The 24760-nt window shown below is 44.3% G+C and overlaps 2 protein-coding genes across 13 annotated transcripts in view; both read left to right on the top strand.

The window, feature by feature from the left end:
• The window catches only part of LOC143029865 (uncharacterized), a 137608-nt gene that overhangs the window by 47906 nt on the left and 64942 nt on the right, over positions 1–24760 (top strand). For all 12 annotated transcript variants that reach the window (XM_076192997.1, XM_076192999.1, XM_076192996.1 and 9 more), the window contains 5 exons: positions 2312–2428; positions 3251–3503; positions 14961–15106; positions 16083–16310; positions 17037–19352. In XM_076192997.1, coding sequence (XP_076049112.1) covers positions 2312–2428; positions 3251–3503; positions 14961–15106; positions 16083–16310; positions 17037–19352 — 3060 coding nt within the window. The remainder of the gene's footprint in view (positions 1–2311; positions 2429–3250; positions 3504–14960; positions 15107–16082; positions 16311–17036; positions 19353–24760) is intronic.
• Positions 7206–10947, top strand: LOC143029868 (uncharacterized). The gene has a single exon (XM_076193003.1). The coding sequence runs from the start codon at positions 7337–7339 to the stop codon at positions 10220–10222; it is 2886 nt and encodes a 961-aa protein (XP_076049118.1). The 5' UTR covers positions 7206–7336; the 3' UTR covers positions 10223–10947.

Below are 24760 nucleotides of genomic sequence, written 5' to 3' on the forward strand. Positions count from 1 at the left end.
AATTTATCACAAACTTTCTGTTCTTCTTATCTCTGTCTTCTACTTCCATCATTATCATCTCTACTCTATTCTTTCCATATGTGACACCCTTCACGTTTATATCCTTCTTAGTCAGGAACATAACTCCACCCCCTTCCTTTTTCACTCTGTTTCTAATCCAATAATTATATGCATTATGTCCTACGCTGTTGGGTGGTAGTGGACCTTTTAATTTTGTTTCTACAATTCCCATTATGTCTGGTTCTTTTTCTTTCAAATAATCATTCAGTTCATTCAATCCTGTTATTAATCCATCTATATTTGTGTAAGACACTCTTAGTTTTCTGCCACTTCCATTGTGTTCTCTGTTTCCCTTTTGTTTTTCTCTTGTATGTCGACTTTCTTTAGTTTCATATTCACTACTCTCCAATAGAATCTCTCTTTTTCTGACTCCGTTCTTATCTCGTTTTTTTCCTTTGCTTCAAATCTTTTCTGTTGTTCTTCCTCTCTTTCCTCTTTATTCATTTCCCTTTTTATCCATACCTTTTTATATTGTTCACTTGTTGCTAGTTTCCCTGTTTTGGATAAGATATTCTCAGCCGTAGTTTGTGACCTGAATTTGATCTTGATTGGTCTGGTCTTGTCTGTACTATATTTCCCTAACCTGAATTTCTCTTCGATTTGTTTCATTATTTCTGGTTCATCTTCCTGAACTAATTCTAGTAAATTTCTTACTTTTTCATTTTCCTCTTTGATTCTTGTGGTTCTATCTGGGTTATGTTTCTCTTCCATTCCTAATATAATTATACATTTCTTTTTGTCTGCTAAGTCTCTTACTATATTCTCCTTCTGTCTCATCACTTTAATAACTGAGTTTTCAGTTTGTACATTCATTTGCTGTCTGATTATGTCAGTGAATGCAACTTTGCTATTTTCTTGAATTTTTTTCCAACCCTCCTTGTTCTCCTTATTATTCTCCTTTAAGACTTTATTCTCATCTTTTACTTCTTTTAACTGTTTTTTTAATTCTTCAATTTCCTTAGTTAAGTTTTTGTTCGCCTTCTCTAGTTCTTCCAATTTTTCAATTCTTCGTATAATATTGTCAACATGACCGAACCTACGCTCCAAGTCCTCGATCATCTTATCGACCTTCTCTTCTAGTCTTGTCAATTGGGGGGGGGTTTGTGTCCCCCCCACCCTCTTTAAATCCCTGGAAAATATTCTCATCACTTTCTACTGTATTGCTCTTATCTATACTTCTAATCTTTACATTTTTATTAGACATTTCATCGTCGCTCAGCTGGTCGGGGGGCCTTTTGTTTACCTTTCGCCTGTCTGCCTGGGCCAAGTCTACTCCTTCCTCATTTCCTTCCATTTCCCTCAGTAATCCCTCCCCCTTTCCTCTTTCCCTACTTTCCTACTACTCCACGAGCAATTTCCCCCCACCCTGTAAATACAATAGGCACTTCTCTTTGCGTTGGGATCCACAAACTTCAATTCTCTTCAGAATGTCTTCTAAGCCGTCCATTCGTTGAAGTGTGTGTGTGTGTGTGTATATATATATATATATATATATATATATATATATATATATATATGTATATATATGTATATATATATATATATATATATATATATATTTCTCTCTCAATCTCTTTCTCTTTTTATGTATCTCCTACAAAATATATATATTTATATTCATATGTATGTATGAATATATGTTTATATAAGGATCGATGATGGGTACCTGCATGTGGTGGTCCAGCAAGATGGACAGTGAAACTGCTCATTTTCAAAACCTGTCAATCCCCTCACCATCATCAGGAGGTGCAGCCCTGAAGGGCTGACACTCAGTCTCTGGACTGGCCCCAAGATCTTTCTCTATTAACTTCATTTGTTATTTCTTACACTTTTTCACACATGGGGAGCTGACAACAGACAACTGCTCTCCTTTTCCTATCACTTTCAGCTGGTGACATAAAATTGGTCTCACATTGATACAACACAGAGAGCAGTCTGGAGTTTCTTCCCAGAGAGATTCTGTGGAAGGTTCCAAGAACTGTTGATAGCTACTGTAGGGCTGCAGGTTTTCCATTGCCTGAAGCTTTGAAGCAACAATTGATTGATTTATATTTATGTACTTCCCAAATTGTAGTTTTGTAATTCACTATGATTATGAATTTGATTATGTAATATGAATTGCATTGAGAGAGAGATGACCTAGTGTTTATTGTGTGATACATTGATAACTGATGCTTGTACTGGTGTGTTGACCACCTTAATTATGCTTATAAATAAAACTGATGCTTCTTTGTACTGTGCACCATCTCAGGTATCTGAATTGAAGGAGCAATGCAGTTTAGAGCAGCAGGCCAAAGCACACTTAGAACAGGAGCTACGTAGCGACCTTGAAGAAAGGGACCACAAAATCACTGCTCTCCAGACTAAGGTTCGTAAGGACGGAAATTTTTGTCTCATGTAACCCTTATGTCTTTTAGTCAAAGAATCACACCAGTTCTTATCAAGGACCACAGAGTCGTGCACCAGTAAAGTAAGGCTGATTTGATAAAGCAGTAAAACTAATGTACTCAAATGATGCCCCTAAAAGTCATGAAATTCTTGTTTTTCTCTCAAAGGTTCATCCAGTGGTTCATACTCACATAGATCTACAGTCATAGATCTCAATTGTCTTCATAAATTTACATGGTTAGAAACAACAGTAGCATGATGGTCTTGACTAAGAATGTATTGGTGATTTACTTTGAGGGGAATAGTACTCAAAGGTTCATCCAGTGGTTCATACACACATAGATCCAGTCATAGATCTCAATTGTCTTCATAAACTTACATGGTTAGAAACAGAAGTAGCATGACAGTCTCTAAGATGTATTGGTGATTTACTTTGAGGGGGGAATAGTACTAATTGTACATATAAGAGAGGTTGCCATGGAAATGAAGAAATGAGTAACAGGTGCTTTTTGATGTGTATTTGTTTTCCCCAGCATCTCTATGACTCCAGATTGACATATTTCACCTTCTACTTCACATGAACTCACTTGATAGTTCTTTATCTATACTTACACAAGATTTGTTGTATCCCATGGGAAAAACCCCTAAAAGCATCATTGTTGGCATTGTCATGTTGCTTTGTGTTTAGTTATATGATTATGTCTACTATCATTATACTGAATATTTTAACAAGCGCATTATATTCAGCAGTATGGTGATGAGTGTCACTCCTTATTCATTACCGATATTTGTTTATCATCAGGTGAGACTACTTCAGGAAGGTCTTGGTTCTGATTCTGGTACTCTGCCACAACCTCCTGCACCTCTCTTGTCCTCAAATGCTGTCTTGATACAAAATAATTCATCTCAGACTATACCAGCACCTAACAACACATCACAAAGCACTTTACCTCATCAAGAATTCAGAGATGACATTTCCGTGACATCACAAGGTTCAGCTTCAACAAGTGTTGCAACCACATTAGATGGCGAGGAACTCATTGAAAAATTGAGAGGTTAGTTTTACCCTTTTATTGCTCTCATTCATTGTCATTTTATATATTTCTTAAGTGAATATCTGTACTGTTGAAAACAAAAACAAGTTGTAAAGATTTTATTCCCTATCTTCTATATTGTTATATTATCAACATACAATACTTGAATAATGTACATTTAAATACTTCATCTAATTTCTATATTATATAGAAGTGAACTGAACAAGGAAACTCGAGGTATTACTCAAGCAGTCAGTCAATCTGTTGCCCAAGATCTCTCTTGCTGGAGACCCACAGCCCCCAGGTAACCAGCAACAGTCAAGGAAGAAATATTATCTCTGTTTCTAGCTTGAATGGACCAGCGTAGGATGGGGTGCTCAGTTTCTTCTATGTGATAGCTGCATTTTGGGCAGTTTGTTTCTGCAGCCAGATGGTAACCTAAATGCAGTCATACTAGAATGGTTTTAGCATCTCTTGGGTGGAATTATTTTAGGGTGTTAATTTCTGGAGAGGTTTGTTGTAGAAAGGAATTAGGTGGTCAGTCTTGAAGTGCTTGTTTTGTGATATGAGTGTGTAATTTTTGTGTGGACAGGTGGTAGGTTGTTAGAGTTTTTATGTCGCATTCATTTGGTTCTGTTTGTGTGATTGAATGAAAATGGTAAGTAGGGTTGAATTTCTTGGATAAAACTATGTACATATCATTATTATGTGATTTTATAGAGGATTTTAGTTTCTGTGTGTAGGTATTCTGTTTTGAGTGGTTTTGGTGCATCCTGTTATTATTTTCAGTGCTTTATTTTGTGACTTCTCACAAAATAGAAGTGTGGAAGGCAGAGGTGGAGGGAGTGAACTTCAGGGGATGACTGAGGATGAGATGGATGGATGGGGTGAAGGGGGTGTTGAGCAAGTGGGTAATATCTGTTGAGGAAGGAAGGGAAAAGGTAGGAAATAGGGATGCATAGAAAACGACTGTATCAATGATACTGTTAAGCAAGGAAGGGAGGGATGGGGGGGGTGCCTATGTGTGAATGATATTTTGACACAGCTCTGCATGAAGCAACAGAGAGGGGGGGTGGTCACCAATTAAGTGAAGCAGGAGTTAGGAAAGGATGTGTCTTTGCCCCAACACATTCTAACACCTGCATGGACTGGGTATTGGATAGAGTTGTTGAACATTTGTTCCGAAGAATACAAACTCTTCGGTACTCCTTACCCAAGGATACGCGGCGCGTTTCTACCGCTAACACTGTGTGTGCTTGAAAACACCTCACTCCGAGGGTCTGGGCAACCATTATCCTCAGTAAGGGGCCCTCCTGGGGCAAGGGGGGCCCCCCCTCCCCCCGCAAGGGTAGGAGGGTAGAAGCACCATTGTCTAAGCGGTAGCGATCGAGTCAACATCTCTCACAGTTCCGTGCTTGTATCAGGAAATTAATTTCCTGCGCCAATCCCGCATCGTTCGATTATCTCGAACGCAATCGGCATCGGCCTTCTACACCCTTCCAACGGCGTCCTTTGTGTGGAACGTCCTGCATCGCCGCCTTCCCCCTGCTTGGATCGTTCGATTATCTCGAACGCAATCGGCATCGGCCTTCTACACCCTTCCAACGGCGTCCTTTGTGTGGAACGTCCTGCATCGCCGCCTTCCCCCTGCTTGGAAGCGCTTGAGTCCCCTTTATCCCTCTCTTTAATCTCCACCGGGTATTCTCCGCTTCTCTGTAAGTATGGAATCTGATCCTAGTGTTGTTGTTCGCGATAGCATGTGTGCCTTCGCCCGTGGTGAATTTCGCTGCCGGGCTCTTCTCCCACCGACAACTGTGGACCCACACTCTTGGTGTATCCATTGTCGGAATCTGGCATGTTCCCCTTCATCCCCGTGTACTACGTGCGCTCAATGGGGTGATAAGCAGTGGTCCGCGTATTTTCATGCTCACCGGAAGGTGCAGCCACGGGTCAAGATACGCGGGCCAGGAAGATGGCTTCCCCCCTCACCCAACACAAAGAGAAGGCATGCTACGTCGGCGGAGGACGCGGGCAGTTGTCTCCCCCCTCCTAAGCGTAGTAAACGGAAAGGTTGCACAATAGCCGCCCCGAGTCAGTCTCAGGCTAAATTGTCTCCTGTTCCTGCTAAAAGGGGGGCTAGTTTCGACGGGCACGCGCCATTGGCCCCCGCGAACTACCCCCCGGGTACGAGCTTTTTCCCGGTTGCGTCCACTGGCTCCGCGATACTCCCCGGCAGCTCCACCCCCCCACGGACAAAGGAACCGAGTTCGGAGATTCGGAGCGCGTCAGCCTCTTCTCCTTCTCGGGTGACCCCCAGTCCCACCCCTTCCACCTCTCGTCAGACGAGCCGGGTCATCACCGGAACCCTTTCTATGCCCGGTGGGCAGGAAGCCCGAGGTGTACCCACACGCGCGTTCGTCGTAGGTGACTCAGCTTCGTCCGGAGGAGGCAGTCTCCCCCTGGCGTCTCCCGGACCATCCGCACCCAGGCGGGACCCTCCAAGAGGACATTCCCCGGACCTCCTCCCCACTCTCTGTTCACTCGTCACTACGTTGAAGGAACAGATGGAGGCCCAACGGGAATTTTTCCGCGCTTCTCAAGCGCGGTTCGTGCACCGCACGGAAGCTCGTGAGGAGTCTCCGCCCCCAAGGGCCCCCCTCGACCAGCTTCCACTTGCTCAGCCCCCCCCTGAACCCATCAGTGACGAGGATGGTAGCGTGCGGTTCCTCTCTGCCCGTGCCGACCCCTCCTACGCCGACGACGATGTCCACAGCGCCGTAGGGGGGGGGTCACGCTCCCTTTCCCCTCCCGTTTCCCAGTCGGAATCCTCGATGGTGGTCCCACCTTCCTTCTCGGACGTCCTCGCGAGGGTTCGGAGGGCGAATCGACTGGGCCCCCCGAAAGAAGAGGAAGCCACATTCGAGTCTGACATCTTCATGGCGGCCAACTCTCACAAAGCCCAGCCTACTCCCCTCCACCTTCCATGGAGTACGCAGACGGCGAGGGCCATGGCCCAGGCCTCCGACGCTCTCGCAACAAGGACGACCGAGAGGGCGCGTTGGCATCCGGTCCCATTGGAACACCAGAAGCGCTTCTACACCCCATCGGGGTCAACCCTCAGACCAGCCTCGATCCCGGCGAGGTTACCAGAGCTGGTTAAGGCGGACGCCGAGTCGCTGCGCAGACGAAACGTCCTCCTCTCCGGCAGGGAAGTCAGCGACCACATTCATTCACTGGCTCTGTCCCTTGCGGTGAACTCCTGGCTAGAACGCCTCCTTGCCTCGGCGAGGGAGTTCTTACCCGAACTACAACCCCAGGAAGAATGCGACCTCCAGGCTTTTTTGGCAAGCGCGAGCAGAGCCCTGAAGCATCAGGCTTCCTGTCTCTCAACGTCCTGGGCCAACTTCGAGTCCCGCAGGAGAGACACCATCCTCGGGGACCCCAGTGACCCCCTCCTCAGGGAGATTTATGCTCCTTTGAGGAGGGCCCCCCTGCTCACCCACACGCTGATTCCCCCGGATGTGGTGGACTCGGCAATCACTAGCACCAACCAGTTGCTACACAACAGAGCCATCGAGAGAACAGCCGTCTCTAGCTCGAGGCCAAGGACCACCCCCCCATCGACCCCTCGGTCCTTTCAGACGCAGAGGCAGCCTTTTCGTCTCCCTAAGCGGGAAGACGGGCCCCCTCCCCATTCGAAGTCCAAAGCCCAGACAAGAAAGCCCCGCCCCTTCCCCAATAGAGAACAGGGGCGCAAACATCATAGAGGCTCTGGACCCCAACGCAGGAAATTCTAGGAACTCGCCTGCCCTCCCGCACAGGATAGGAGGTTGCCTCTCTCTCTACTGGAGAGAATGGGAGGCTGCCGGGGCGGAGGACTGGACCATCCAGGTTATCAAGGCAGGCTATCGTCTTCCTTTTCACACCATCCCCAGCCTCTCCCCCTATCCCATCCAAGTCAGCAACTACCATCCGGACTCGGATCGCGGGCGGGCCCTAGTGGAGGAAATCTCCACTCTGCTCCAGAAAGGAGCACTCGAGGAAGTCTCAACTCCGGACCCGGGGTTCTACTCGAGGCTATTCCTAGTACCAAAGGCTACAGGGGGGTGGAGACCTGTCATCGATCTGTCTCCTCTCAACAAGTTCCTTTCCCTGACGAAGTTCCGGATGGACACCCCAGAGGCCGTGAGGGCGTCTATCAGGGAAGGGGACTTCATGGTGTCCCTGGACCTCCAGGACGCCTATTTCCAAATACCTGTCCATCCCTCATCCCGAAAATTCCTCCGCTTCGTCCACAAGGGGACCACTTTTCAATTCACCTGCCTATGCTTCGGCCTCTCCACAGCACCCCAAGTCTTCACCAGAGTGTTCAAACTCGTCTCAGCGTGGTCCCACTCCAGAGGGATTCGCCTACTCCGTTACCTGGACGATTGGCTGATCCTGGCACACTCCGCCCAGCTATGCCGCGACCACCTGGGGATAGTCCTAGCTTTCATCCGCAAATTGGGCTCCACGGTCAACCGGACGAAGTCAGATTTCATTCCAAGACAGAGAGTCACGTACCTGGGTATGGTTCTGGACTCTTCCCTCATGCAGGCATTCCCAGTAGAGAAGCGAATCCAGAATCTCTCTTCCCTCGTCGTGCAGGCACTATCGACCGGGTTCCTCACGGCCAAACAGTGCCAAGTCCTCCTGGGCCACATGGCCTCCGTCGAGAGGTTAATACCCAGGAGCAGACTGAGAATGCGACCCCTACAGTGGCTCCTCAAGTCCCAGTGGTCCCCGCTAAGGGGAGACACCCGTCAACACATCACCCTTACCGGAGAGGTCAAGCATTCTCTTCTCTGGTGGAAGGACCCATGCAACCTGCTCGTGGGGATGCCCCTCGGCCCATCTCCCCCCGAAGTCCTCCTCTTCTCCGATGCCTCCAAGGAGGGCTGGGGGGCCCACCTCAACGACGATCACGTCAGCGGTTCCTGGTCCACGGTCGAGCGGACAGCCCATATCAACTGGCTAGAATTGAAAGCGGTACTGCTGGCTCTCCGTCACTTCTCGGGTCAAATCTCGGGGAAAGTTGTGGGCATCATGTCGGACAATTCCTCGGTAGTAGCCTACCTGAACAAGCAGGGGGGCACAGTCTCCCAGGACCTCTGCCATCTCACTATGGAGATCCTCCTATTAGCCGAGAACCTCCAAGTGACACTCAGAGCTCGCTACATCCCAGGGAAAAAGAATGTCTGGGCGGACCACCTCAGCAGAAGGAGTCAGGTAATCAGCACGGAGTGGTCCCTCCATCCGGAAGTGGCGACCTTCCTCATCAACAAATGGGGCTCCCCTCTGGTGGACCTTTTCGCCACCAGATGGAACCACCAGCTCCCGGTGTATTTCAGCCCTCTCCCGGATCCGCTGGCAGCGGGAGAGGATGCTCTTCTGCAAAGCTGGGACAACCTCGACACCTACGCTTTCCCACCGTTTCCCTTGCTCCAAAAGGTGCTCCAGAGAGTACGAACCGCATCCAACCTTCGGATGACTTTGATCGCTCCCTGGTGGCCGGAAGCCCCATGGTTTCCAGACGCCCTCGAGCTAGCAGTGGAGGAGCCCCTGGCCCTTCAGGGAAGACCCGACCTTCTACATCAACCAGTCAACGGGGCCTGGCACAAGAACCCGTCAGCCCTGGCACTTCACGCGTTCAGACTATGGTCCGGATCCTCCTAGAGAAGGGTTTCCCCAAAGAAGTGGCAGAAGACATGTCCTCCCCTATTCGCTCTTCCTCAGCTGCCCTTTATCAAGGGAAGTGGAATGCTTTTGCAGAATGGTGCCACTCCCGAGCAATAGCCCCAGAGCAAGCCACCATTCCTCTGATTGCCTCCTTCTTCCACTTCCTCCGGAAGTCCAAGAAGATCTCCCTCTCGGCAGTGCAGGGCTATAGGGCAGCTCTTAATCAGGTGTTTTCTCTGAAGGGCATGGATCTAGCCCTGTCTCCAGAAATTTCCATGCTCTTCAGACATTTCAGAAAATCATGCCCCCCCAGGGAGATCACTTCTCCTCCATGGGATGTGGCATTAGTCCTCAACGCTCTGCGGGGCCCCCCTTACGAACCCCTCCGAGATGCTAATTTCAAGGACCTCACCTTGAAGACAGTCTTTCTCTTGGCCCTGGCGTCTTCCAAGAGGGTCGGGGAGTTGCATGCCATCTCTTATCGAGTCGCCCACTCGAAAGGATGGCAAGAGGTCTCCTTCACTTTTCTGCCCCAATTCGTTGCCAAAAACCAGGATCCGGCCAAAGCCGACCCTAGATTCTGGTCCTTTAGTATTCCTTCCTTGGACGACTTTGTAGGGGGCGAACATGCAGAAATGGTCCTATGCCCGGTACGTGCTATCCGGACCTACCTCAAGAGGACGAAGCATCTTAGACCAGACTTGCCAAGACTGTTCGTCTCTACCAGGGGTACACCCAAGCCCGTCACTAAGACTTCCATTTCTTACTGGATCAAGGAAGTCATCCGCAGGGCCTACGCCTCGAGCCCCACGGATTACCCTGGAGCAAAAGCTCATGACCTCAGGGCAATAGGACCCTCCCTAGTCTTCCGAAAGAATCGGTCAGTCAACCAGGTCCTTCAAGCAGGTATATGGAAGTCCCAGACTACGTTCACTTCCTTTTACCTCAAAGATGTCATGTGGGAATCCTTAGGGACCTTCTCTCTAGGCCCCATAGTGGCTGCCCAAGAAGTCCTGAGATAACATACCCCGTACCAATGGCACACAGCCAACCCTGAAGCCTCATCCAAGTTCTGGATCGGCAACCACGGGGATACCTATCTCAAGTCCTTCTCATACTCCTACATTCCCTTACCTCACCGAGGGCTCTCAAGCATTCCAAGGGAATCAGTTCGAGCCCTACAAGGGGTACAAAGTGAGTATGCCCTGTCTGTCTCCACTCTGGGAACAGATCCAGGTGCCCTTCACAGTTTCGGGGAATGTATAAGGGTCTGGTCAACGTAGATCTTAGCACTCTACATTTTCTCCTTACGAGGGTTTCCCAGGCTAGACAAATACTTCCTTCCCCCCTAAGTCCAAGTCTCCTTGGGTAAGGAGTACCGAAGAGTTTGTATTCTTCGGAACAAATGTAATTTTCGCAGGAAAATTAATTTTTCCCTGATACAAACCTGAGGTACTCCTTACCTCTAATGGCCCTCCTCATCCACCCCGCTAGTAGTTCCTTCTCCCTGGCCTGTCAACCCTCGTGACTAATTTCATACCTGGCTCAGACAATGGAGCTTCTACCCTCCTACCCTTGCGGGGGGAGGGGGGGCCCCCCTTGCCCCAGGAGGGCCCCTTACTGAGGATAATGGTTGCCCAGACCCTCGGAGTGAGGTGTTTTCAAGCACACACAGTGTTAGCGGTAGAAACGCGCCGCGTATCCTTGGGTAAGGAGTACCTCAGGTTTGTATCAGGGAAAAATTAATTTTCCTGCGAAAATTACATTTTGTAGTGGAGCATTTGTTGGCAACACCAAGGTCACCAACCTTATATTTGCTGTCCTTTTTGTGGAGTCATTGGAGGTCGTGGTTGCAGTCCTCAAATCACTGCACAGGGAGGTGAAACTGCTTGGACTTGAGGTCTCCTGGACCAAGACCAAGGTCCAGGAGTTTGGGGGCTTACTGGATGACACAGTTCAGTCTGTCCATGCATGTGGCGAGGACATTGAGGTCTTGGAAAGCTTTACATACCTTGGTAGTGTAGTGCATAACAATGGTGGGTCAGGTCAGGAAGTACTACAAAGGATTGACAGTGCCCATGCTGTTATGGACTTGCTCAACCAGAGTATGTGGCACTGTCATTATTTATGCAGGAGGACCAAGATTCATATCTTCAGGTCACTTATGCTCTAAGTTTAACATACATACTTACATATACCAAGGCTTTTTCCCCCATACAAGAGAGGTAGCCAAAAAGGAAAAGGCATAAAATCATTCCCACCCATTCCATCCCTGAATACACTCCACACCCCTCCACCCTCACTCTTATCTTAGCACCTCCTGGATGACGGGTCATCCCTGCACCTTGTCCACTGCCCTGGGTCAGAAGCAGCGTCGCAAGACACAGCACATCCACAGCAAGGCCACTTCATTAAATCGGCGACCCCCCCCTCTCCGTCCCCCCATGCATAAAAGGAGAAGACGGAGAGATATCCCTTCGGGCTGTGTCAAAATTTGCTCACACATACTACCTCACCCCCCATCCCCCCGCCCATTCCACCTCATGCATCACAACATCATCCATATACAACCATTCTCCATTCACCCCTGTCTTCTGTCCTCTCCCGTCCTTCCTCAACAGACATTCCCCTCTTCCCCAAAGCCCCCTTCACCCCATCCATCCACCTCATCCTAGGATGTCCCTTCATGTTCACTCCCTCCACATCTGCCTTCCATATCTCTTTTACTAGTGTTTCTTCACTCATTCTTTCCATGTGCCCAAACCATCCTAATACTCTTTCATCAACCCTATCTCCCAACTCCCTTCCCACCTCTGTTCTTCTACTCACCTCCTCATTTCTCACTCTATCTAGCCTAGTAACCCCCATCATACTTCTCAGACACCTCATCTCAAACACATTCAAACTCCTTTTCTCTTCCTCTCTTATGTTCCATGTTTCTGCCCCATACAGTGCTGTTGGCACAATCACTCCTTCATACAGTCTCCTCTTAGCATCCATTCCCAAATGTCTATTCCTCATTACACTCTTCAATCCACCAAGGCATTTACTCGCTTCTCTCAATCATTCTACCTCCACTTTCACTCCACCTTTTCCTGCCACATTTGCACCCAAGTATCTAAAACTATCCACTTCCTCCAGTCGCTCTCCCTTAACCCCTTCCATACGGTGCCGCACATGTAGGCGTCATGAGGAGCAAGTGGATTCGCGACGCTGCCATATCGGCGTCTTGATTATATTTATTGTAGTCGCCCCTGTGTTTTTACATTCTCCCAAATGCGCCCTGAATCCCATTCTCTGTGGTTTTCAAAATTCGCGGGTGAAAGAGAGAATGATCGATATAAGCGGTGACTATATTTTATGTTGCGAATATTATTACGTTACATCATACGGCTGGCATTGGCTGCTGCCCGCGAGATTTAAGTCCCGTACTGAAGTGGTTAATGCTCACTTCCAGTCTACTGCCACTTTCACCCCTTGTACATCTCATCACCTTACTTTTACCCACATTTATCTTTAGCTTTCTTCTATCACATACTCTCCCAAACTGTCACCAACTTCCTCAATCCCTCCTCCAATCCTGCCACAAGCGCAGTGTCGTCAGCAAACAACAGCTGGCTCACCTCCCACTTTTCTCCATTTTCTTTAACCATCTCCAATCCCTTGCCCACTACCCTTACATTTACCTCTCGCACTACCCCATCCATGTATAAGTTGAACAGCCAGGGCAACATAACACATCCTTGACGAAGTCCCACCTTTACCTCGAACCACTCACTCTCTCCATTTCTAATCCTGACACAAGCTCTACTACTCTCATAAAAACTCTTGACAGCTCCAAGAAGCTTTCCTCCTATACCATATATCTGCAAAACCTCCCACAGTGCCTTTCTGTCTACTCTATCGTAAGCCTTTTCCAGATCCATAAAAGCCCAAAAAACATCCTTCCCCTTTCCTATAGCTTTCTCACATATTTGTCTTACCACAAAGATCTGATCTACACAACCTCTACCTGTCCTAAATCCACACTGTTCCTCACCAATTACTTCCTCTGTTCCTCTCCTAATCCTCTCAATCAAGATCCTCCCATAAGCCTTCCCAACTACACTTAACAAGCTAATCCCTCTGAAACTACTACATTCACACTTGTCCCCTTTTCCCTTGTTAAGAAAAAAGAAAAAAGAAAAAGGCATAAAATCATTCCCACCCATTCCATCCCTGAATACACTCCACACCCCTCCCTCTTATCTTAGCACCTCCTGGATGACGGGTCATCCCTGCACCTTGTCCACTGCCCTGGGTTAGAAGCAGTGTCGCAAGACACAGCACATCCACAGCAAGGCCGCTTCATTAAATCGGCGACCCCCCCTCTCCGTCCCCCCATGCATAAAGGAGAAGATGGGGAGAAATCTCTTCGGGCTGCGTCAAAATTTGCTCTCACATACTACCTCACCCCCCATCCCCCCGCCCATTCCACCTCATGCATCACAACATCATCCATATACAACCATTCTCCATTCACCCCTGTCTTCTGTCCTCTCCCGTCCTTCCTCAACAGACATTCCCCTCTTCCCCAAAGCCCCCTTCACCCCATCCATCCACCTCATCCTAGGACGTCCCCTCGTGTTCACTCCCTCCACATCTGCCTTCCATACCTCTTTTACTAGTGTTTCTTCACTCATTCTTTCCATGTGTCTAAACCATCCTAATACTCTTTCATCAACCCTATCTCCCAACCCCCTTTCCACCCCTGTTCTCCTCCTCACCTCCTCATTTCTCATTCTATCTAGCCTAGTAACCCCCATCATACTTCTCAGACACCTCATCTCAAACACATTCAAACTCCTCTCTTCCTCTCTTATGTTCCATGTTTCTGCCCCGTACAGTGTTGTTGGCACAATCACTCCTTCATACAGTCTCCTCTTAGCATCCATTCCCAAATGTCTATTCCTCATTACACTTTTTAATCCACCAAGGCATTTACTTGCTTCTCTCAATCTACATTCTACCTCCACCTTCACTCCACCTTTTCCTGCCACATTTGCACCCAAATATCTAAAACTATCCACTTCCTCCAGTCGCTCTCCCTTAATGCTCACTTCCAGTCTACTGCCACTTTCACCCCTTGTACATCTCATCACCTTACTTTTACCCACATTTATCTTCAGTTTTCTTCTATCGCACACTCTCCCAAACTCTCTCACCAACTTCCTCAATCCCTGCTCCGATCCTGCCACAAGCACAGTGTCGTCCGCAAACAACAGCTGGCTCACCTCCCACTTTTCTCCATTTTCTTTAACCATCTCCAATCCCTTGCCCACTACCCTTGCATTTACCTCTTGCACCACCCCATCCATGTATAAGTTGAACAGCCAGTGTGACATAACGCATCCTTGTCGAAGTCCCACCTTTACCTCAAACCACTCACTCTCTCCATTTCTAATCCTGACACAAGCTCTACTACTCTCATAAAAACTCTTGACAGCTCCTAGAAGCTTTCCTCCTATCCCGTATATCCGCAAAACCTCCCATAGTGCCTTTCTGTCTACCCTGTCGTAAGCCTTTTCCAGGTCCATAAAGGCCCAAAACAGTTTAACAGTTTTGATTATCCTGTATAAGAAAATTAGGTGCCATAAAATATGAAGGACAAGAATGATCTAAAGTATTTTATTCTAGGTAATCTTTGATGCAAAATATTTTATATTATGTACATGAATTTATATGTTTATTCATGCATTCTATTTTTTTTTCATGTATCAGCTGACTTAACAAAACACAAGGCATTGTTAGCAAAGTGTATGGAGAATATTCGATCCAAAAAGGAACATGTTGCAGCCCTCACACAGGAACGTGATATAGCCACAGCACACCTGCAGGAGAAACTTAAATATATTGATCTATTGAAGGTAGGTACATCAGGGGGGGTGTTGTGCCTTTTGACTCTGCTACCTCAATTATAAGGGGGGAAAAGCCCCTGGTATATAGAAGAATAGCAAATTGATAGGTGTCACAATGTGGACAGAATGGGCTACAAGGTGGGATATGTGGGAACCTGTCACTGGATGATAGAACAGTGCATGAATGAATGTTAACACAAGTAACAGCAGTGAATGGGAAAAAGAAATGATAAGTAAAAAAGCCATTCAGTGATCTGAAATGGAGAGTGCTTGCCACAGAACAAAAACCCAACCATCTTGGTGATTACCTTTGATACACACTTGTCCTTGTAATGGAATGAAGGGTTTCATGTCAGATTTGTGATAAAAGTATGTTATTACATACATATATCAAAGGCTCTTTACCCCTTACATGGTAGGTAGCCAAAAAACAAAGGCATAAAATCCACTCTTACCCATTCTATCCCCACATACTCCACTCCCATGCACCCCATTCCCTCCCTCTTATCTTGGCTCCTCCTGGATGATGGGTCATCCCTGCATCTTGCCCACTGGCATGGGTCAGAAGAAGTGTTGCAAGACACAGCACATCCACAGCAAGGCTGCTTCATTAAATAGGCAACCCCCATCCCCTTCTCCGTCCCCTCATGCAGAAAAGGAGAAGACAGGGAGAAATCCTTTTGGGCTGCATCAATTTATTTCTCACACATACTCCCTCACCCCCCATCCCCCACTCACTCCCCCTCAGCCTTGCTGTGGAGGTGCCAAGATAAGAGGGAGGGAAGGGGGTGGATAGGAGTGGACTATGTTGGGGATGGAATGGGTGGGAGTGGTTTTTATGTCTTTGTTTTTTGGCTACTTCCCTTTTAAGGGGGAAAAAGCCTTTGGTATATGTATGTATGTATAACATATAGGATAACTTGAAGATAAAAATATGTTTATATACACAACAGAACCCAATTAATTATTGTTATTATCTTATCAGATTGACCACAGCAAAGAAATTGAATCTTTGAAGGCCAACATTGAATCCTCAGCCCTAAGCATGGCAGAGACTAAAAAACAGTTGTTTGAGGAACTTCAGGGTAAAGAAAGAGAGGCTGAAATGTACAAACAGAAAGTGGCACAGGTAGAAAAAATGTCACATGAGGAGAAGACAGAACTTGAGACTCACTTTGAAAAACTTGTTCAGGAAAGAGAAACTGCAATACAGGTAATTATGCTCTCTCCTTAATTTGATCCTTAGAATTAGGTACTGTATACACAAGTTACTCCCCCATTCCTTTCTCCAACTTATGTCATTACCTGGGAATAGGAGAAGGACAAGGGAGCCTTAGACAGCTGGGCAGGTACCTTTCCTTTGTAGACTACCTCTTGAGAGATGAGGTTCTTAGCCTTGTTGCCCTAAACCCTTCAAGGAAGTCTCTTATGGCATATAGTGTATACATGGTGGTATTCTTGCTGACCCCATCCCTCGGTCTGCCAGTAGTATTAAAAGAAAATGAAAGACTGAAGGAGTGTAGCAGAAATAATGGATAGTAGAAATTAAGTGCTTCAGTATTCCTTTGTGACTACGGTGATCTCCAACCATATAATAATTCTGTGTGATTGGTCATTAAACCCCAAATTGAGTTTAAGATTTGTGAAGTTACCCCATAAAGGAATAGCACTGTTATGCTTTAAAACAATAGTACTATACTTCCTATGCTGACTTGTTAAAAGGGTGTATATATATATATATATATATATATATATATATATATATATATATATATATATATATATATATATATATATATATATATATATATATATATATATATAGTCACAGTATTATTGATATTCCTCAGATATTTATACATCCTTGATATACTTATCATGAAATTTTTAAATGATCTTAAGCCTTATCAAATAACTTGCTTGACTATTTCTCTTTCAGGAAATATCTAATGGGAATAATGAGTCTCTTGAAGTTTTGAGGGAAAAGATGGAAAAAGACAAAGAAACTTCTCTAACAGCCATTCGGAAAGAGGTGGAAGCTAGGATCAAGGAATTAGAAAATCGTATACAAGAATTGAAAGAGGGTCGCACACAATTGGAAAGTCAACTGGTAGAACTTCAAAACCAAAAGGTCATGCTTGAAGCACAAGTGCAAGAGATAAATGGCAATAGAAATATACTTGAAAGAAAGGTTGATGACCTTGAAAGTACAAATCACAAGTTAGAAGAGAAGTTAGAAGAATTGCACACTGTTAAGAAAGAATTGGAAACTACCTTAGAAACAGTTAAAAAAGCCAAGGAAATTTCAGAAGAAAAAGTTAAAGAGATATCAAAGTCACACTCGGAACTTGAATCTATTAAAACAAAAGATATCAGTGCTTTGAATGATTCAATTTCAAAATTGTCAGAAATTAATAAAGAAAAGGAGAAAGAAATTGAACAGCTTAAAGCTCAAATGGCCAAACAGTCCCAGGAACACGAGTCCATCAATAAGAATTTTGAGGGTCAAGTCGAAAGTAGTCATCAACTTCAGAATGAAATAAGTAAACTTAAAGATGATATTGTTAGAATAAATGAACAGTGTAATAAGTATAAGGATGAATTTGAATCATCACAGAAATCTATTAGTATTGTACAAGGCGAAAAGGATTCACTTAGCAAAGAACTGAAAAGCAGTAGGGAAAAAATCAGTTCTTTAAGTGAAACTCTTAAAGTGACGAAGGGAGAACTGCAGACAGAATGTGAACAACATAAGAAAAGAAAAACAGAGTTTGATTCTCAACAACAACAACTGAAAGAAGTTAGATTAGAACTGGATTCACGAATGGAGGAGTTAAAGAATTTCAGATTAGAACTAGACTCAAATAAAGAAACATTAAAGAACACAAAATTAGAATTGGATAATATCATGTTAGAATTAGGTTCAAATAAAGAAGAAATGAAGAATACAAGATTAGAATTGAATTCAAATAAGGAGGAGTTGAAAAATGCCAAATTAGAATTGGATTCAAATAAGAAAGAATTGAAGAAAACTAGGTTAGAACTGGATTCAAATAAGGAGGAACTAAAGAATACTAGATTAGAATTAGATTCATGTAAGGAAGAATTAAAAAGTACCAGATTAGAACTGAATTCAAATAAAGAGGAGTTAAAAAATACCAAATTGGAAAAACAGAGTTTGAATGAAAAGCTTGCTCAGACATCCTCAGAAAATGAAAACCTTAAAGTTGATAAAGATCAAGCAAATGTTGAAGTACAGAAAGTGAAACTAGCAATGGACAAATATGGTCAGGAGGCAGCGATAGAATTGAAAGGACTGAAACAAACACTTGAAAAATTAAATAATGACTGGGGAAAACAGGTGGAAGAAAAAAATAAACAAAATGAAGAATTACTTAAGAAAGCAAATGAGCTAAGTGTAACGCTCAACAAAAAGACTTCAGAATGGGAGAAGAAGATGAAGGAGGTACATGATGACTGGAGTAAAAAGATTAAGGAAAAAGAACATTATTGTAATGAGTTAGATGGTAAGTGCAAACAGTTTGAGGACCAGCTTTCTAAAACAAATCTTCAAATGAAAAATTTACAAAAGAATTTTGAAAAGGATAATAAAGGACTTTGTGAAAAGGTGGCAGAACTTGAGGCAGTTATCAATAGTAGGGAAGTGGAATTGACAATGTTAAAAGAGGAGAATGTGAAAAATCAGACTTTACTTGAAAAATCAAAAAGTGAAAGTGGGAAATCTGAAAAGGAAGTGTTTAGATTGCAGGAAGAAATAACCAAAGTGAAGGAACAAATAACACAATTAAGTGAAAGTAAACAGAAAATTCATGAGGCAAAGACTCTTTTGGAGGAACAAATAGCACAGAAGGAAGTGGAAAATGAAAGAAGAACTGCAGAAATTGTAAAGAAAAGTGAAGAGGTGGAGAAAGTATGTAAAGAACTCCAGACTCTTCTTTCTCAGAAAGAAGAAAAAATTGAAAAACTTGTCAGTGAAAAGAAAACAATTATATCAGAATATGAACAAAAATGTGATGAACTTCAAGAAGAACTTAAAGCAAAAGAGAACTTACTGCAAAAACAAGTGAAAGAACAGGAATTGAAACTGGCAGATATATACAAAGATATTGACGAGAGAAAAGAAGCTCACAAATTAGAAATACAGAAGATATTAGAGAGTAAACAGGAATCAGAGAAACACCATTTAGAAAAGATAAATGTCTTAGAAACAAAACAAACAACTCTCCTAAAACAGGTTGGTTATTTCTTCTTATTTTTTATGTAATATAGTAATTTAAATGCTTTGCGTTTGTCACACTATCCTTCATTATGGTTTCAAATAGTTGTTAATGCCTCTACATTATTTTTTTCTATCAGTAACAGCAACAGTCATGTCCTGTTTTATTACAGTTGTATCATGTTGTTGTAACTTTCTTCCTCTATTGTTGATAAAGTTTTCCAGTCTCAATCAAAACTTCAATCTTCTCAGTCAAACATCTATCCCTTCTCTTGGCCTCCTTCATCTTGTGTTGTGCTTCCACTCTCATTATTCTGTACCTCTTGTATGATTCCTTATTTCTCCCTCACTTTTGTGTTTTTCTTCCATCCGCTTTACCTTGTACCTTTTATATATTTCTTCATTTCTTCTGAGCAACTGTTCCTCATGTGCAGACCTCTTTTTTTTTTGCACCACTACCCTTACCTCCTTATTCCACAAATTGCTTCCATTCATTTTGTTATCACCCATTCTCTTCCCACATTTTCTTGTGAAACACATTAATTTTTCCTTCACTCCCTATTCCTTCACATTCCTTGTAGATTTTTTCCTTTTTCACTCACTCATTGCTGTGGTCATATACACTTGAAAACACATTTCCAAACCTAATCTCATTTTCACCCATATTATTCTTGGTGACTCTTCCATTCAATCACACATTTAATCTCTTAACAACAGTGCCACTCAACACCCTGCCTACCACACTTCCTATTTGAAATTCTATCCCTTTCATTTTTGTTTCACTTACTGCTAATATATCCCTCTTTCTTCTCACAAACATACTGTCAATTTCCACCTTATTGCTCTCATCCATTCTACGTCTATGGATATTATTGAAAGACCCACCCACTATGGTTTTGGTTGGAGTCTTTCCACACCCTCTAATGTCTTGACTTCTTTCAAGAGAAAAATATAATGTCGGATTCCTAGGCCACTCTCTCCATCCCATTTAGTTGTTTTCTACAATACACAGCATTTCCAAACCCCCCTTAGATGTGGTAAAGGATAGATTCAGGGACACAACAGAAAGGAGGGACAGTAAAAATAGTGGCTCATCATTCTTCCATGAGTAGAAATTTTTCTTAACAGACAAATGATGTGTGGCTGTGGATTGTTGGAGCATCCTAAAAATGTCCTTAAAATATTGACTACATGTAATTGTGCTGCTGGTACCTAGGGCAGGTATGAAACATGTATATACCTTGTATTGTGCAGGTAAGACCGATGCTCATAGGGTCACTGCATCCCAATTGGTTAGTTCTAACCTTAAAGTTCCCTATGTTATTTGATTGTAATATTCCTGAATCAATAATCTTATGAAAAACTGTATTTCACAATATCCTTTAAACATTAGTCTTCCTTTGACGTTCATGACCTCTGGTGTTCCACATGAAAATGTCTTTTCTGTCTCCACACCTCTCATGGTTCTTAACACTGCTATAAAATTGCCTCTCCTTCTTCTCTTCTGTAATAATGGTAGTATCACAATTTTGTCATTAAGATCTGGAACCATTTTAGTCATTGTCCACAGAATTTTCTTTATTTTCTTTACATTCTTTCCTAATATATTGGTAGTAAAATGTTACCATCACAACCCATGGTTTGGACACATGGAAAGAATGAGTGAAGAAAGATTAGTAAAAGAGGTGTGGAAGGCAGAGGTGGATGGAGTGAACATGAGGGGGTGACCAAGAATGAGATGGGTAGATGGGGTAAAAGGGGCATAGGGAAAGAGGGGAATGTCTTGAGTTGAAGGAAGGGAGAAGACAGAAGATAGGGGTGAATGGGGAATGGTTGTGTATGGATAATGCTATCATACATGGGAGTGGGTGGGGGATTGGGGGGGGGGGGAGGTGAGGGAGTATGTGTGAATGATATTTTGATGCAGCCCGAAGGGATTTCTCCCCGTCTTTCCTGTTTCTGCATGAGGGTATGGAGGAAGGGGGGGTCACCGATTAAATGAAGCAGCTGTATTTACCTAGTTGTAATACTGTGCTATGGATATGTTCTTTCTTACTGCATAGCTGTTGACCCAGGGCAGTGGGCGAGATGCAGGAATAACCCATCATCCAGGAGGAGCCAAGAAAAGAGGGAGGGAAGGGTGGTGAATGGGAGTGAAGTATATGGGGATGAAATGGGTGGGAGTGGATTTTTGCCTTTGAATTTGGCTTCCTCCCTTGTAAGGGGGAAAAAGCCTTTGGTATATGTATGTATGTAAAATGTTACAGCCTTAACAGAAAATTGTTCACAGTTGTATTTTTAGGGATGTAATACCTTGAGGAGTGAGAGAGATGTATAATAACACTTTTTTGAATAGAATTAATGTATTCTTTAATTGATATAGCTATTGATGAATGGGTTTTCAGTAGAAATTTATCTATGTGTATTTGATTCTTTAAAAGGTTGAAGACCTTTTGAAGATCAAAATATGGTTGAAGACCAAGATAAGAGGGAGGGTAGAGGGTGGAGGGGAGTGGAGTGTATTTAGGGATGGAATGGGTGGGAATGATTTTTATGCCTTTTTCTTTTTGGCTACCTCCCTTGTACATACACATACATACATATACCAAAGGCTTTTTCCCCCTTACATTGGGGGTAGCCACAAAGAAAAAGGCATAGAAACCACTCCCACCCATTCCATTTCCTATATTCCACTCCCCTCCACCCTCCTCCCTCCCTCTTATCTTGGCACCTCCTGGATGACAGGTCATCCCTGCATCCCTTCCACTGCCCTGGGTCAGAAGCAGTGTCGCAAGACACAGCACATCCACAGCAAGGCCGCTTCATAAATTCGGCAACCCCCCCCTCTCCGTCCCCTCATGCAGAAAAGGAGAAGATGGGGAGAAATCCCTTCGGGCTGCGTCAATTTTTTTCCACACATACTTCCTCACCCCCCATCCCCCACCCACTCCCCCTCATGCATCATAGCATCATCTATACACAACCCCTTTCCATTCACCCCTATCCTTTGTTCTCTCCCGTCCTTCCTCCACAGACATTCCTCTCTTTCGTAATGCCCTTTCACCCCATCCATCCATCTCATCCTAGGACACCCCCTCATATTCACTCCTTCCACCTCTGCCTTCCATACTTCTTTTACTAATCTTTCTTCACTCATTCTTTCCATGTGTCCAAACCATCCTAATATCCTTTCATCAACTCTATCTCCCAGTTCCCTTTCCACCCCTGTTCTCCTCCTCACCTCCTCATTTCTTACTCTATCCAGCCTAGTAACCCCTGTCATACTTCTCAGACACCTCATCTCAAACACATTCAAACTCCTCTCTTCCTCTCTCATGTTCCATGTTTCTGCCCTGTACAATGCTGTCGGTACAATCACTCCTTCATATAACCTCCTCTTAGCATCCATTCCCTGATGTCTATTTCTCACTACACTTTTCAATCCACCAAGGCATTTACTCGCTTCTCTCAATCTACATTCTACCTCCACCCCCACTCCTCCCTTTCCTGCCACATTTGCACCCAAATATCTAAAACTATCCACTTCCTCCAGTCTTTCACCCTTAATGCTCACCTCCAGCCTGCTGTCACTCTCTCCCCTTGTACATCTCATCACCTTACTTTTACCCACATTTATCTTCAGCTTCCTTCTTTCACACACCTTCTCAAACTCTGTCACTAACTTCCTCAATCCCTCCTCTGATCCTGCTACAATCGCAGTGTCGTCAGCAAACAACAACTAGCTCACCTCCCATTTTTCTCCATTTTCTTTAATCATCTCCAACCCCTAACCCACTACCCTTGCATTCACCTCTCGCACCACCCCATCCATGTAAAGATTGAACAGCCAGGGCAACATAACACATCCCTGACGAAGTCCCACCTTTACCTCAAACCATTCACTCTCTCCATTTCTAATCCTAACACAAGCTCTACTACTCTCATAAAAACTCTTGACTGCTCTTAACAGCTTTCCTCCTATCCCATATATCTGCAGTACCTCTCACAGTGCCTTCCTATCTACCCTGTCATAAGCCTTTTCCAGATCCATAAAAGCCCAGAAAACATCCTTACCTTTTCCTATAGCTTTCTCACATATCTGTCTTACCACAAAGATCTGATCTACACAACCCCTACCTGTCCTAAACCCCCACTGTTCCTCACCAATTACTCCCTCTGTTCCTCTTCTAATCCTCTCAGTTAAGACCCTCCCATATGCCTTCCCAACTACACTCAACAAGCTGATCTCTCTGAAACTACTACACTCACACTTGTCCCCCTTTCCCTTGTAAAGCGGAACTATACAGGCACTCCTCCAGTCCTCCGGCACTCTACCCTCTCTCTAACAAACATTAAACAACCTCACCAGCCAGTCCACCATCATTGTACCTCCTTTCTTCAGACATTCTGCATGGCATCCATCCAGACCAGGTGCCTTACCTGCTCTCATCATCTTAACAGCTGCTTTCACTTCATCCTTCCCTATTTTTCCTTCATTTTCCTCACTCATCACGGTTATTTTCTTAGCACTTCCCACTGCAACTACCTTTCCCTCCCTATCCTCCTTCACATTTAGCAACTTCCTTAAAATACTTTGCCCACCTTCCTCTCACTGCCTTCTCTTCCATTATCATCTCTCCATCTGCACCTTTTACCTTTTCCTCTCTACTTGATTTGCCTCCTTTTTCTCTTTTAATTTCCTTCCAGAACATCTTTTTATTGCTTTCAAAATTTTCTGTCATACTCTTACCCCATTTCACATCTGCTCCCCTCTTTGCTTCCTTTATCTTATGCTTAACTTCCTTTCTATTTACTTTGTACCTCTCATACGATTCCCTCGTCCTAATTTGCAGCCAATCTATGAATGCCTGCTTCTTTTCTTCTACACATTTCTTTGCTTCCTCATCCCACTACTCACTACCCTTCCTTCTTTTTCCTCCTGCCCTCCTTGTTCCACACACCATCTTTGTACACCTTATGACTCCCTCCTTGAACCATCCCCATTCCTCCTCCACCCCTAGTTCTACTCTATCCTTTGCTCCCTCCCATTCCTCTTTCAGTTTCTTCTTAAACTCACTCTCCTTTTTTTTCCTCATTTAAGCAGTTCACTCTAAGTACCTCCCTACCTTCTGTCCTTTTCCTCTTTCTCCACCTATTCTCCACTCTCATTTTACCTTCCACCAGAAAATGATCTGATATTCCCCCACTCTCTCCCCTTAGAACATATCCTTAACTCTTCCTACCATACTCCTGGTCACCACTATATAGTCCATTAACGCTATATCTGCCACCCTTCCATCCACCACTCTCTCCCATGTGTACTTATGCTTGACTTTCTTCTTAAATACTGTATTAGGTATCATCAACTCTCAAGACACATCTCCACCATCATTTCTCCACTTCGATTTTTACCAGGAACTCCATAC

The sequence above is a fragment of the Oratosquilla oratoria genome, chromosome 11, assembly GCF_046742065.1.
Source record: "Oratosquilla oratoria isolate Oo_2021 chromosome 11, ASM4674206v1, whole genome shotgun sequence".
Classification (NCBI taxonomy): domain Eukaryota; kingdom Metazoa; phylum Arthropoda; class Malacostraca; order Stomatopoda; family Squillidae; genus Oratosquilla; species Oratosquilla oratoria.